The sequence below is a fragment of the Natator depressus genome, chromosome 3 (genome assembly GCF_965152275.1).
Source record: "Natator depressus isolate rNatDep1 chromosome 3, rNatDep2.hap1, whole genome shotgun sequence".
NCBI lineage: Eukaryota > Metazoa > Chordata > Testudines > Cheloniidae > Natator > Natator depressus.
In genome coordinates, this window is record NC_134236.1 from 19,941,223 (window position 1) to 19,957,033 (window position 15,811).

Below are 15,811 nucleotides of genomic sequence, written 5' to 3' on the forward strand. Positions count from 1 at the left end.
ATTTCTTGGGTCGCACTGAAGTTCCAGTAGCAAAAATCAGAACAGAACAGGAGAGCAAGGGACCTACAACTAAACGTTTACTGCTGCATGAGGTTCCAACTGGGGAGGTTTGGGTCCGCTTTGATTTGCAGCTCTTTGAGCAGAAAACACTCCTTTAAGAAAACATTTTTATTTTAAAAGACAAAGCTGACAGCTTGGCCACCTCCACCAGAGCTGAAAGCATTTTACAACTCATTCATTGCCCCAAGCCAGTTACTGAGCAAGAATTCCTGTTGCATCATCACTCTTCCTAATTATCCGTTGTATATGATTTCTTTGCTGAGTCTTAAATTGCTGGTGATCTATGCAAATGCAAAATTTACTGTATATAAGATACTGTAGCTCAGTGCCTTTTTTTTGATTAATATCGACATTTTTGTTGTGTTCAGATGCCAATGTTTGTTTTCAGGGCCATAAAAAGTATTAAATAGTATTTTGGCATCAAAATGTATGTATATATAATGTAGTCTAATATATAGACTGAGGAATGGTTTAGCTGAAGGCTAGAATCATTCCATTTGAAATCTGAAAAGTGATATCCACTGGAATATTCCCTTCTCAGGGTGTTAATTATAGGGATTAAATGCTGAAGCCTTCGCATTTGCGGAGGCTCTAAAATGCTGTATGTTCTTTTAAAAAAAAAAAAAAATCAAATGCAGTTCTTTACTTGAAACAGTTCTGCACTGAATAAGAAATTGCAACTTGATTTTTCTTTCTGGTTCGGTTGTATTAATCACTTCTGGCAGAGACAATGTGGTTAAAAAGAGTAAGTAGAAAAAATGATTTATTTTAAATACTGTGTGTGACCTACAATAATGTGGAAGAATATTTTTCAACTTTTAATTTTCCTAAATTATTTGTGTAAAATTACTTGGTTTTGCAGATCTCCATGGGATGTGTATCTTAATGCTTTGTCATTGCCAACATGTACATACAGAGTGAAAAATATAAGTTTATTAATGTAATTTGTCTACATATATTTACTGATGCATATTGATTTTAAAAAAATATATTTTATTGTACAGGTGAATGGGAAATAATGGGAAGTAACTTACAAGGACTAAATTCAAGGAAAGACTATTAAAATGTAAATTTTGTTTGCCATGGGAACTGCTAGTCCCATAGGGGTTTGTAGAACTGAAATTTGTTGCAAGCAAAATCTTCCTCCCCACATGAAAATCAGGACTGGTAAAAGGGGGTTTGTTTTTCAAAGTGTTTGACAAATAGTAACCATGTTATTGCATCCTGAATTTGCCTTGTGGACCTTTAAGCATTGCATTCAATTCCAGACAATGAATGAATTTGTATCCCACAGGTGCTACAATACCTAATAATGCCTAACAGAGTTTCAAACCTGATTACCAGCCTGAATACCCTTTCTTTGCTGGACTTAAGTCAGACCTAAGTTTTTAAGTCAGACTTAAGTTTTAACAGTTTTCTGTGGTTCAATTTTTCTAGTCCTAAATAAAAAAAAAAAAAAATCTTGGCAGCTTTTGAGAGATTGTGTCTATCTAATTGATGGGAATCATGTTTGTTTTATACATCTTAAGGGGACAGCATTTTGTTGTGAGAAAATAAGGTGTGATTGCCAAACCTTTGCATTTTGTATTTAATTGCAACCTACCCCTAGTGAGACAGGGGTAATGGCCCAATATTTTAAAGGTATTGAAACTATTCAATTTGTAGAATATTGGCAGAAGTGAATACAGCTGGAATTGTAAGTACTGGTCTTCCAGAAATATGTGCCTTCTATTTCCATGCCTGGTGGGGGATAACTCAATCTTTCTAGGACCATTTGTTGCTAAAAGTCATCTCAGTTTGTGCACCTTATAAGTGTCCAGCAGAAAGTCTTTCAAATGTGGCATGATATTAGTAAGCAAACTTTATTTTATACTTCAGACCCATATGTTTGTTTTCACTTACAAAGTTTTAACAGTGAAGTAAATACCAGTTCAGACAGTTCCTTGAGAATGTTGTTTAACTACTACAGAAGCTACACTTACCTGTCCCCCATCAAACTGAGGTTGGCTGGCCAGGGGCACTTTGATTTGCTCGTTATTCAGACAGGGGATTTGTTTTTGAGGTTCTCAAGGTGCCCCATCCTCAGAGTTCTGGCCTACTGAAAAATAAACAAGATCTGGAACTAGTAAGTGAATGTTGGTCTCCTTCAAGGTCATGAAAAGGACAACCCAGGGACCTGCTTTCCCTAACACGTTTTCACTGCACTTTTTGATATCTGAAGTAAATCAGACCAGGAGTCGTAACAGAGCACCTTATGTAGTAATGTGCAGATTCTAGAAATGTCTTTTCCTGTCTTGCTTGTTGTCTGTGAAGTTAGGCAGTCTCTGGGATTGTTAAAAAAGACAGGCTATATAATGGCTGGGAAGGTAGGGAAAATGTTGGTGATTTATTTCTCTTTTCAATGCAAACGTTTCACAGCATTGCAATAAACTTCAGTGCTTTAGCATTGTCATCTGTCTCTATGCAGTGACATTTTTAAATGAAGCTCCTGCCCTTTTACCTTTCTCAGATTTTTAGTCTGTACAGTATGGTTACTGGGGCTGGAAATCCATGTAGCGCAGAGTATTTTGCATTTCTTTGGGTTCTGTACTGTTATGCAATTGGCACTTCAGAAAGGAACGGTTAGCAACATGGTTTTATTGCATTTCATCAAGATAACTGGCAAGTGGTCAGTTCCTTTGCAGAAGTTTCTGGGCACACATCCCAAATCTAACTTTCTAGTAGATATACATCTCCTCTTTCCAAAGGGTGGGAGGACACGTGCTGTCAGCCCAGGCCTTGAAGTACAGGGTGCCAGCATTATGGTTTCTCTTCACACTTCGCCTTTAACAGAAATCAGATTGGTAACAGCCATTAACATTTTGTCACATACAAAAATGATTGCTCCAAATCAACAGTGCTTTGTGCTCCAAATAAACAGTGCTTCTGCTCCAGCTATTTACTGTACTGAGTCATTCTGATAAATGTTCTCTTAACAGGAAAATTGGATACAGTGAATGAACCTGCCACTACCCACAAATTCTTTCTAAACAGGATGCTGGAATAAAGCGTAGGTACAGTAACAGCCCATAGAACAGAGAGCGTGAACTGATGGGAGAAGTGCTGTGCTGCCCAGCCCAGTACCAAAGTCTCTATGGCCAGAGGAAGGTGACACTGTCCCTAAATCAAAGGAAGTGAGGAGGGAAGAAGGGATGGGTGGCAGAGAACTGGGGAGAAGGCAGAAAAAGTGAGGAGTGGAAAGCAAACAGCGCAGAAACCAATCAAGTGAGATGCAGCAAGGGCTGAGCCTACATAAGAGTCTCACACAGGGAGGGGCTCCAGCCCAAAGAGGGTGGGGGAAGCCATTGTCCTAAAGGTTGCCCATGCAGACCCACACCGAGACCAGGAATAAAACCTCTCACTTGGTTCAGCTTTGCTATCATTGCACATAAGGGGCAGGTCTTTCCTTAAGAGGCCTGTGGTGAACCAGCACCAAGAGGGAGCTTCAAGAACTGAGTCAGAACCCTTCCTAAAAACTTCCTTTTCCACATATCTCAGCAGCTGTGCTGATCCACTCCCTTCTCCAGCACAAGGCTTCTCCCATGCTCTGCCAGCCCATGGAAGACTCTGTACTGATTCCCAGCCCACAGACTGGGAGCACTAAACTGGGGCATGATGAAGTTGGCATCCACCTCCTAGTATCTCAACACCCTTCTGCAGCCTTAGCTAGAATCCTAGAGGACACCCAGGTTCCACACCTCCTCCCGCTCAGGGTTAGCATTATTTGCTTTGGCCAGCACGTGCACCCATTACAAAGTTTTCAACGGATTATAGTTGAACTGTAATAATTCTCTTTGTTTTGCATCTTTCACTACAAAGACACTTATCAGCTGAACTTTAAACCATCTCCCTGCTTATGGCATTTTAAGCATAACTGATGCTTTTCCTACAGTGCCTGTGATATATTCTTAAAGCCTCCTGGCTCTGTGATGTAGCCTGTTAGTGCAGGATACCCTCACTGGGGACACAAGGGACAATGCATGGTTGGGGATGGGGGGTGCTAGAAGCAAAAACCTCAAAACTGTCAACACAATGATCAAATGTAAAACAAGCTGAGTGAGCAGCTGTAAATCAGACGCCTTGCTTTGCTCACGGAGAGCCTGACGCTAGTGAGAGCAGCAAAACTCTAGTTCTTTTAAGAGCTTTCAGACACATCCAGATGAAATCCTCATCGGACTGTGCATCCTCCACTATCCTGAACAGGCTAAATTGTAGGGTTGGCCTCCAGGCCTGGCCCAGAGCAATGCAAGAAATGACTCAGCATAACCCATCTCTGGTTCAGAGCTCCCAGAATTCCAGGTGGGGCCATACGGAGAACCATGCTGTTCCCACCCCACACTTGTTATGTAGATTCACACACCCCTTACTTCTCCAGGAGGCAATCCAGCCCCTTTCACCAGCACTAAATTCACACAAAACATACAGAAATAAGCAGACTCCTCCAGTAAAACCACCTGAATTTGCCCTTCCAAGTACTTTGCTCTATGACCGGACAGGGCTGGGGGTTCCTTTATTGCCACTCAGCAGATTTGTTGGACTTTACCTCTTCCTCTGATGAATCTCACTTTCTATGTATCCTGGGGGTATTTTCAGCCACTCAGCGGCATCCATCGTTTGCCGGCCTAAAGGAAGCAATGGCAACTTTGCCTTATATAGGTCGTTCATTTCTTTGGCCGAGTATATTCTTCCTGTGGGGAGTTGAACAATACCGAATGTGAACAGCAGCACTACTGCTAGCCAGAATGGCTCTCGTCAGTGTGTGAAACGCTTCCGCGAATTGAAGAATATGGATGATATTAAGTACCTGTCTCACATTGCTGGATAAGCCCGCCCTCAAGAAATCTTCCTTGTACCTCTTTTAACAGTGGATCGTGTAAAAGTGGAGTTGACACCTGTAATAAATGCAGTATTTCATACCCTGGCACCAAGAGAAGCACTTTAATTTGAGGGGTTTGGAGTGGCACAGACAAAAGTTACATCTCAAAACACCCTGTGAGTAGGGAGGTGTCATTAGCTCTACTTTATGGATGGGAAACTGAGGCACAAACCAGTTAATAACCTGTTTTTCAGAGGTGTTAAGCAACCCAGCAATGCCGTGGCAAATTGAGAAGATAGCCAAAGGCCCAGTCTCCTGCGCTAAGCACCCTCTCATGACCTCTCCCATGTTCCAGGTGCTGTACACAAGTATGGCAGAGTCTTTACAGGCTACCCAAAGCATTAGAAATGGGGGTGCTGCTATTGGACCCACTAGCAGTATCCATATCTGTAGGCTACAGTCAACTACATCTGGAGCAATCCGGCTTTTTGTAGGAAATTAAATTCCCACCAGAAACAAGCCACATGAAATGTAGGATTATTCATCCAGCAAGTCAGCCCAACAAGATTCAGTATTATGTACAAAACATGCGTAGCCTACTGTGAGACACACCAAGCCTTAGTCAAAGGACTTTAGCCCAGGTGACCTTTGTAAATTTGAGTACCGTAAAAAAATAACCTCTGAAATATTTAAACTCACCCAGCTGACTACTAAGTTTAATATGGAAGGAACAGGGAATTGCTCTCCTGCTTCCACTAAAATCAACTGTCAAATTCTCCTTGACTTCAACGGCAGCAGGACTGGGACCCAGTTTTGTAAACTAATGCAAGTGGAAACGCCCTGAGCCAAACTGAACGACCATCTTGAGTATCACCAACCCGAAGAGCAACAAATCAGTAACAGCATGCGCTGGCTGCCTCATTAGCCATTAGACTTTTCTTGATCAGAGGGTGTACCTAAAGCCAAAAAGCAGCACTCGGCTGTACCTTCAAATAGGTGGGATGTGTATTCAGGAAGAGAGGGTCATACTCTGAAGCATCATAATCTTCCAAAGCCACCTTGCCCTGTGTGGGAAGCAAGCAATAGCTCAGGTCATGGTGCAGTGGCTGGAGTGTAGCAGTGCTGAGGCCTAGCTAGCACAGGTTATATGTACATTTACAGTGTCCTGTGGCTGGAGGAGTCTGTTATTGATGCAGCTCTAACTCCTCAGCAGCAGTTTCATGCCATCCCTTGCTTTGTATTTAATACTGATATCATAGTGGTGCATGGAGACCTCAGATCAGGCTCAGCATTGTGCTAGGTGCTGTACAAACACGTACCCAGTGATGTCCCTGCCCTGGAGAGCTTACAGTCTTAACGGCTAATCCCACGTGGAAGCACAGGCATAGTTTATGACGTCTCTGCTACTCTCTAAAGCATTGGTGCACAAGCCCCTCCATGTCCCTGCCACGCTGTTGTGAAGTGCAGCAGAGCTCCCCTCCCCCCAGGCCTAACTCAGCAGTCCAGCCGGAGATGGAAGTGACATCCACCGCTGCTGAAGAGCTGAGAGGTTTGAAAAAACGGAGCCCCCGATACCGGCCTGGTGCAGCTGAGCAGACCCTTGTCTTCAGCCAACTGTGACCTGATGGAAGCAGAGCTGCTTCTATCTTCGGGCCATGACTGGCCATGTCGCCATTCATCCGCTACCCATGGCTTTGGCTGTGGGACTGGCGGGGAGGGGGGAGGTGAAAGAGTGGGGAGTCAGAGGAAGGCTGGCTGGCGTGATGGGATGGGGGGAAGGAGAGGTGGAGATTGGAGAACCAATGGAGGGACAGGGAGAGGGGGAAATGTTGGCAGAGTCAGAGGGGGGAGGGAGGAGCAAAGCTGTGGAGAGAGAGCTGGCAGAGATCTGGGGAGAGGGAAAGACTGAGATGAGGGCACTTGGAAGGTCAGGGAGGGGAGAGACCGGAGGAAGAGAGGGGGAGGCTGGATGAAAGGGGGGAAGGGAGCGAGCGACTGATAGAAAGGAGGGAGAACAGAGGGATGGAACGGGCAAGAGGCAGGGACAAGTGGTGGGGGGGAAGAGGAGAGTGATAGAAGAGTGAAAGGGAAGGGAGGAAGCATGCGTGGGGTGCGAGAGGGCGGGGGAGCCTGGAGGAAGAAGTGGGAGAATGGAGGGAGATGGATGGAGATGGAGAGAGGCATCGGGTTGATGACAGAGGGACAGTGAGGTGGGGCAGCAGGGGGGCCAGGAGAAGGGAAAGACTAATGGCAGGGAGAGAAGGAGAAAAAGGCAGGAAGAAAGAAATGGACAAAAAGGGAGAAAACAATCAGAACAAGAAAGCTTTAAGGTGAGCCAGCATCAGGGATTTTATCTACACCACAGAAATGTCTCAGTCCCTCAAAGTGATTCAAAAATGGACACAGTGAATGCAAATTAATGTCCCACTGCTAATACAGGGCCATGCACTCAGGTAACCAAGAATAGGGGATTTTAGAGGGTTCACAGCCACAGGTTGTAGGGTAGGGCTGAAGCCCCCAAATTCATGATACAAGAGGGGAGCTGGGCTTTTCACTGAGGAAAATGTGCCATGGATTCCCTGAGAACTAAAAGGAAGTGGTGAATTGGTGATACCGGCCAGCAGGGTCATGATATGTTGGCAGGTTATTTACATCATCTTAGCCAGAGCAATGGCTCAGGGGCCTCAGCTTTTCCACCACACTTGGTATTTTCCTTCCAAGGATCTCAGTGTTTTTACAAGACTCACACCCCCACAAGGTAAAACAGGTTATATAAACCTCACTCCACCCACCACAGCCAGGCAGCCCCCTCTATAGCACAGTTTATAGGCATGGAGAAAACTATACATAGCTGAAACTGTAGGGTGGAATTGCCTCACTTGGAATCTGGCTAAGTCACACTAGTTTTTATGAAAAAGGCCATGGTATCTTTAACAATCACAAGTGGCCAGGGTCTCATTCAGCAGCATGGCAATGGAGCTATAATGACTCAGCAAGAAGAGTGCCACCAACCAAGTAATAAACACCACTTCCTGCAGCACTTGGGTGTTCCGTGGAGGAGTCCCATCCAAGTAGTGACCCAGCCCAGTTTGTGAGATCCTACTGGATCACATTCTGAGGTTGGCTGGCTGCAGACCTGAATATCGTATCTACAGTATATCCCTGAACCCAGAGGTTCTGAATCCCATGCCTTCAGTAAAAAGTCTAACCAAGCCCTGCATCCTTCCAAAATAAATAAATGGAGTTCCATGCTGTTTACTGTGTGGGATGTTCTGATTAAACCGTAGAAACGGAGGTTCTGTTTGCTCTGTGTGGACTTTTAAAGCTTCCATGTCACTTTTCATATGCATCTCAAACTCTATGACCAAAGTTTCACTACTGTAGCAGTGTGCCTATTGCCTACTGCTCTCACACCCAGCTGGCTGCATTACCATGATGCTGTATGGGTAGAGCTCCTAAAAAACTTGTTTCCTTTGACCGAAAAGACATTTTATAAGTGTAAATGATTATTTCACCAGTGGTAGATGAAGTGACTGTTCTAACTGTTTTGTGCATCCAAGTTACGTAGGAAGGATGACTGGAAGGAACCCCCTAGATCATAAATTCCAGTATCCTGCTGTACAAGCAACCCGGTCATTTAATCCTGTTCATAAACTTCTCAAGCTGTGTCTTAATACTCATTGTTTGCCCCCACTACCCCTATTGGAAGGCTGCACCAGAACCTTCCTCCTCTGATGGTTAGACACCTTCTTCTAATTTCCAGCCTAAGTTTACTCATGGCCAGTTTATATCTGTTTATTCTTGTGTCAACACTGTCCTTTATCTTAAATAGGTCTTTACCCTCCCTGGCATTTACCCCCTTGATGTATTTATAGAGAGCAATCCTATCCCCTCTGAGCCCTCATTTTGCTAGTCTAGATAAGCTAATCTCTTTTAGTCTCCTCTCATAAAATATGCTCCCCATTCCCCTGATCATCCTAATACTCCTTCTCTGCACCTATTTAAATTTATCTTTCTTGAACATGAGTGACCAGACCTATACACATTATTCCAGATGAGAGTTTACCAATGCCTTGTACAATGCCATTAATATGGCTCTCTCTCTCTACTGGATTGCATTTTCCTTTCTTATGGCCACATTACGTTGGTGGCTCAGTCATCCTGTGACTGACTAATACACTCAGGTCTTTCTCTGCCTCTGTTGTTTCTAACTGATGAGGCCCCAATTTACAGCAGAAATTCTTATAGTCTCTAAATGCATTACATTGAACTTTGTACTTTTTAATTTCATCCCATTTCTATTACTCTGGTGATCTAGGTCATCCAATTCTTCCTGTACAATTTTGCAATACTCCTCTGTATTGACAATGCTTCCCAACTTTGTGTCATCAGCAAATTTCATTAGCGCACTCCTACTTCTTGTGCCAAGGTCATTAAAGCAAATATTAAATAAGATCGGTCTCAAGACCCATTGATGCTTGAGGAACTCTACTAGTAACCTCCCTCCAGCCCAATAGTTCTCCATGGCACGCGCACATCTTGAATACTGCATGCAGATGTGGTCGCCCATCTCAAAAATATATATTGGAATTGGAAAAGGTTCAGAAAAGGGCAACAAAAATGATTAGGGGTATGGAACAGCTTCCCTATTAGGAGAGATTAATAAAACTGGGACTTTTCATCTCGAAAAAGAGACGATTAAGGGGGGATATGATAGAGGTCTATAAAACGATGACTGGTGTGGAGAAAGTAAAAAAGAAAGTGTTATTTATTCCTTCTCATAACACAAGAACTAGGGGTCACCAAATGAAATTAATAGGCAGCAGGTTTAAAACAAACAAAAGGAAGTATTTTTTCACACAACTCACAGTCAGTCTGTGGAAGTTGCCAGAGGATGTTGTGAAGGCCAAGATAGGGTTCAAAAAAGAACTAGATGGGTTCATGGAGGATAGGTCCATCAATGGCTATTCGCCACGATGGGCAGAGATGGTGTCCCTAGCCTCTGTTTGCCAGAGGCTGGGAATGGGTGACAGAGGATGGATCACTTGATGATTACCTGTTCTATTCATTCCATCTGGGGCTCCTGGCATTGGCCACTGTCGGAAGACAGGATATTGGGCTAGATGGTCTCCTTTCAGCCCAACCCATTGTTATCTCATTTTAGCCAGTTCCTTACCCATCTAGTATGCATCAAATGCTTTCCTGAAGACCAGACAGATTAGAGCTACCGCATGTCCTTGCTCTTTTAAAATAATTTATCTTACACAAGAAAGATATCTGGTTAGTGTGCACATCCTATCTTTGGGAAAACCATGTTGAATTTTATTCCATTTTCCATTTACCTCCATATCTTTAATTACTCTTTCCTTCAGAATTTGTTCTAAAACCTTGCATACTTATTGAGGTCAGACTAACTGGTCTATAGTTGACAATTTTCCCTTTTTGCCCTTTCTTTAATATAAGTATTACATATGCTATTCTCCAGTCATATGGTACCATCCCAGATTTGATAGGTTTATTAAAAATCCTCGCTATCAGATTAGCAATCTCATGTGCCAGTTCTTTAAGTATTCTGGGATGGAGATTATCCAATTCCTCTGATATGAGCGCAGTAAACTCTTATGAGTTTTGCTTTCATCTCTCATGTGTTAATTTCCATTTCTATACACTTATTCCCATCAGCCATTCTACCTTCGCCCTAATGCTCTATATTATCATTTGGTGCCATATGTATATTATCCTTAATCTCCACCTTATCCTCGCTGCACAGAGGCCCCATTTCTTCCTCTCTTGTTCTCTTTTTATTTCTATGTCCAAAGAATCTTTCATTATTTGTATTAATTCCTTTTGCAAGCTCTAACTCAGCTTGCTTTTTGGCTATTCTCACTTTATCCCTACACTTTGATCAGCAAGACCTAAGTTTCTTTTTTGATCAATCCTGTCTTCCATTCTTTTTAGGGTCTTTGCTTACTCTTAATATCCTTTTTGAGGTAATTACTCATCCAGTTAGCTCTGGAGTGCTGCCCTACATGTTTTTTCCCCTTGCTTGGAACTCAAATTCCAAATAGTTTTTGCACCTTTGACTTTAAGAAAGTCCAAGCCTTCTCCATATTTAAATCCCTGAGCTCTTCAGTCCAGTTGACTTTACTAATTATGTTTCTTAAAGTCTCTTGAGAAACCTTAGTTACTGACCTGTTTTTGATGATCCTTCCTTTTAATTTAAACTGACTTAATTTGTGATCACTTGATCCAAGGTTATATTCTACAGCCAACTCTTCTATGATGTCCTCAGTACTTACCAAAATTAAGTCTAAAAGAGCATCACTTCTTGTTGGTTCAGTAACTGTTTGGTGAAGAAATCTGTCATTTACTACATTCAGTTCATGAACCAGAGAATGAATTTAACAGTTTTCTGTTAAGAGACACTAAAGTGTAACTCTAGCAGCAGCTATCCTGTGTGTTCAAAGCGCCCACTAGCAGTGTGAAATTTACAAAAGAATTATATTTTCTACCCTGAGCATAATTAGTTTTGAGTATTAAACCATTGGAAACAAGGCACCTAAGTCACTGAGTGTTTTTTCAGCCCTGTGCAACCCTAAAGTAATTGGTAATGTCACTCTATCTATAATTAAGATATTACATTGGCACCGCCTCAGCCTGTGGTCCTACTGCTTCACAGAACAGATAGAGCACAGAAATGAGTGCTTCCCCACGCTGCTCTGACAATATGCTGCAAAACCACCCTGGAAAAACTCTGGAGGGGTGAGAGTATAGTTCAGTCTCTGTTGATCCATTCAGTCCTTGACCTCTTCTGGGGAGGATTGTTTAGCACATGGTTTTCACGCTAAACGTTTCACACCCCACTAAGCAAAACCCACCATTTTCTCATTACAGCAAATCCAGTTTGGAACCATTTCATATGTATCTGGTACACTGGACAATCCAATCATTCAGATTTTTTTTTACCATATTACCTTAATACAATAGTGATTAGTTTAAACCACAATTATGTTGTTAGCAAGAAAAAAAGATCAGTTACAAACAAGACTAATGCAGATCCCAAGGGTGTGCCACACTGCGTCAGCAATGGGTGGTTTTGCCAGCAACCCTCAATGTGCAACCCATACAATGATAAAATCATTATGGATACCTTCTTATTACAGTAGTTCAAATATAGAGAGAACTGCTTTCGTTTCCTTTCCTCTATTTCTTCACTTGACTGGCTGTCAACTTTGTCCTCAATTTTCTGCAGCAACGGCTCTGAAACACACTCCAGCCATTTCTTGTACTGGATCTCCTTCTTTCTCAGCTCTAAGAAATCTCTGTGTTTCAAATACTTGTCCACCTCCTACATGACAGAGAGGCAGAGGATATTAATGTATTTAGGTAACCTAGTAAGCACTCATCTTTCAGAGCTATCGGAAGTCTATACAGAAAACAGAATCCAAATGTGGTGGGGTGAATGGAAGGGTAGGTGGAAATGGGCAGTTAAGTGACCAAACAGAAAGACCCAATATAAATGTTGATCTTCTAAGCAAGGGACTGGTTGTAAGCCCATTTTTAGGGTCCCATCTTCAGTGCAACCTCCTTTCAGAGGCCTGTGTGGTGGCCTAGCAAAAGGGGAAAAGGGTGGTGCTAAATAGACTGTGAATCCATAGCAAATTCAGCATTAAGCAGAGCACTAATTTACCATAAAGTTTTAATCTCTTTCCCAGAGCATCAGGCCACATGGAGTATGGGGCTGCAGGGCAACGTGAGGTGCAAGAGACTGTGATGTAGCACAGAAGGGAAAAGCCAGAAAATATGGGGGCAAGTGAATACAGAGAGAAGCGGTGGGGGACAGGTGAACTGTGGGCAGGGACATGGAAGAATGCCCAGCCTGGATAGTTAGGGCTAGGGGATAAAATGTCAGCACCCAAATCCAAAGAGCTAGAAGAGGGTGAGCTAAGTCCTCTCTGAGCAGTGAACAGGGAGGCCTGTATTTTTGTATGCTTATTTAAGGTTGAATCTGAAATGATCCCCCACCCCAAAAGGTGGAAAAATCACAGGGCAGGTGAAAAACGTCTCATGGTTTTAAGCCAATCTTATGATTTGGGAGTCTAACTTGATTGTGGAATGCTAGGGATTGGCACCATAGGCAGCAGGAGCTATGAGTGACCAAGAGGACAGATAAATCTATAGCAGCAAAAATGAAAACCTGGCAGTCTATGGAGAAAGTAGCACAGAGGAAGACATGGGTCATAACATCAGAGCTCAGGTAGCTGTAGGTAAAATTACACATTTCTTCCAGTGAGGAAAGAAAGGCACAAGAACTCAACTAAAGATATGGGGTCTAAATTACAGTGATGAAAATCTATTTACTCTGATTCACACTGGAATATTTGAGAGAATTTAGCTCAAAGGTCACATATCTTGAGATAACTGGTCTTATGATACTACCGACAACTGACATTTTACCATCAACTGTTGATGGGCAGAGAAATTTTGACACCCACATGTTCTCTTGTGTAGTTATCAGGATATAGTGAAAAGGACAAATACATATTCCTTACCTTTACAAAATAATTTTCTCTGTCCAAGATGGACTGGGTAGCAGCAATAATATCTTGGCCTTCATTAGATACTGCCTAACAAAATACCAGCAAAACTGGGAAGTAAAAATGCTGAATAAAAAAGAATCATTACAATTAACTCTGAATTCAAAATAATAATGATCAGACTAAGTTCTCTGATCAGCAAAGATGGAAGGGCTGATGGCACTCTTAGGCATTGTGTTTAGATGCTCAGATGAGCATGGGAAGGAAAAGCAGATAAGAAGATAAAAGAGGAAAGATCGCATCAGTTCAAGTATGAGAAAAAATATGGGAGAACTCCCTCCTGAGAAGAAAACCTCCTAGGAAGATTTAATCTTACGGTACATTCCTTTTTCTCTTCCCAGCTTATTAACCCATCTGTATTGTAAACCCCAAATATTTATTTACACAAACAAAGTTCCCTCCATACCTCCCAGCTAAACACCCCCATCCCTCAACTCAATCCACAGCCTTGAAAATAAGAACAGGGAGGAGCTGTTATCACCATATTGTCAATTACAGCACACCATAAACTTAAAAAAAAAAAGTTTAAATTCCTAACCTTCAATTGAACTGATGTTCTCAATCTAGTTTTTAAATGAAGAGTTCCTAATCTAGTACCATAATCACTGCAAGTACCCTTATTAGCAGTCTCGGCACAGAGTCCAAGGAATGAACGCACAACAGAGACTGAACAAATCTCTCACTCATAGAAGTGGTCCCTCCAGAGCATGGTTGAGGCACACAGGCGAGGAAGCTATGGGATAGACAGAGGACTGGTCTCCAGGACTGTCAATCCATCACCTTTTACAGTACTGAATTAATTTAAAAAAAGAAAACAATTCTGCATTTTACAGGAAAGATTCTAACAGCAAACTTTAAACTTCACCTTTAAAATTGACGATAAATGTTTCGCATTTCAATGAACTTGTCAGTTTCAGACCCAAACTGCACAGGGTACTGTGCGTAGGGGCCAGAGAGGTGGTAAAGAGCTAAAGGCTGGCCTACATTGGACAAGTTGCCTCAGTGTAATTAACTCAACTTAAAATCAATTCAATTTCATTGATGCAAACTGCTAATGTAGATACACACAAACTGATTGAAATCTCACTTACATCGGCTTAGCTTAAACCAACCTACTTAAGGCTTACATTAACCTGATATATGCAAGGTTTAAACTAGTTTAAGTGTATTTACATTAAGGGTTTGCACCAGTATAACCTGATCAATTTTAAATCATTGTAGTTACACCAGGACAACACTGAGTGTAGACCAAAGCCGGAGAGAGGCTGAAATGTTATTCTTCACTCACCTTGCTGCCTTTCATGGCTACTGCAAATGATTTCACAAATCAACTCTATTGCAATCCCTATGCACCATTTAAGAATGAAGTTTTAGTGTTAATTTAGAATTTCCTGGGTAATGTTGGTTTACCATTGCTCATGTGCTGATGGTACCACATCATTGATGGAACACAGCTGAGGTGTTTGGAGCTGGCCTATGCAAGTAAAGAAAGAGCCTCCCACCTTCCATGATTCTTCAAAGTTCTATATTATTTTATATCCCAATGTATATAAATCTGTTTCTTTATTTTTAACTTTGAAAAACCATACGATGTTGTTTAAAAAGACATCTGCCTCACCTCTGTAGACTGGTTTCATGCTTCAGCAGGGTTCTCTTACTGATGTGATATCAGCAGAACAATGCTTGGAGCAGGAGCCAGAGCCAGGGAGCAGCAAGTACAGGCAACCAAAGAAGGAGAACTCTGTCTTTCATAATAAGCTGAATGGCCCATTTACCTTGGTTATTTGGGACATTCAGTATGTTACACTAAATCTGATAGACCTGTATTATATAACTGCAGGCCACCTTTAATAATATCTTACAGTGCTCTTCTCAATTCAAATACCAATTCTATCCATATAGCATCATTAAAATGAAGCTACCTCTGGTGTGGAGGGTAGCAACTAACACTCACACTGTACAACAGTAAACGGATGGAAAATGTTGCCCGAGGATGACAGACTTCTCCTACAAAAACTCCTGTCTCATATAAAAAAAAATGCCTAAACAAAGCAGACAAGACCCCAGTTGTTAAGGTCTTATCCAAAACACCCACACACAGGAGACTACATGGAACTGAATGGATCTATCACAGGATGATGATGTGGCCAAGTGAATCCTGCTGAGCCTCAGGCTGCAGGGAACCATTTCAAACTAGATGCTTTGACTATGTAAGTTACCTTTCCACCCCAAAACACGTCTCACTTGGTAACTTTTTGTTACTTTTCCCAAAGGTGGCAAACCACTAGGTATTGTCCAC

At 42.2% G+C, this 15,811-nt stretch overlaps 2 protein-coding genes across 7 annotated transcripts in view; one reads left to right on the forward strand and one right to left on the reverse strand.

The window, feature by feature from the left end:
- The window catches only part of ITSN2 (intersectin 2), a 126,518-nt gene extending 123,595 nt beyond the window's left edge, over positions 1-2,923 (forward strand). For 4 of the 5 annotated variants that reach the window (XM_074947500.1, XM_074947502.1, XM_074947503.1 and 1 more), the window contains one exon: positions 1-2,923. In XM_074947500.1, the coding sequence (XP_074803601.1) occupies positions 1-158 (158 nt within the window). In that variant the 3' untranslated portion in view covers positions 159-2,923. The other variant, XM_074947504.1, reaches the window with a different exon arrangement.
- The window catches only part of FAM228B (family with sequence similarity 228 member B), a 27,799-nt gene continuing 13,199 nt past the window's right edge, over positions 1,212-15,811 (reverse strand). Inside the window, exons 6-11 of one of the 2 annotated variants that reach the window (XM_074947506.1) lie at positions 13,468-13,542; positions 12,066-12,263; positions 5,902-5,979; positions 4,904-4,991; positions 4,643-4,787; positions 1,212-2,883 (exon numbers count right to left, since the gene is read on the reverse strand). In XM_074947506.1, the coding sequence (XP_074803607.1) occupies positions 2,778-2,883; positions 4,643-4,787; positions 4,904-4,991; positions 5,902-5,979; positions 12,066-12,263; positions 13,468-13,542 (690 nt within the window). In that variant the 3' untranslated portion in view covers positions 1,212-2,777. Of the gene's footprint in view, positions 2,884-4,642; positions 4,788-4,903; positions 4,992-5,901; positions 5,980-6,637; positions 7,160-12,065; positions 12,264-13,467; positions 13,543-15,811 lie in introns of those variants that run through there. The other variant, XM_074947507.1, reaches the window with a different exon arrangement.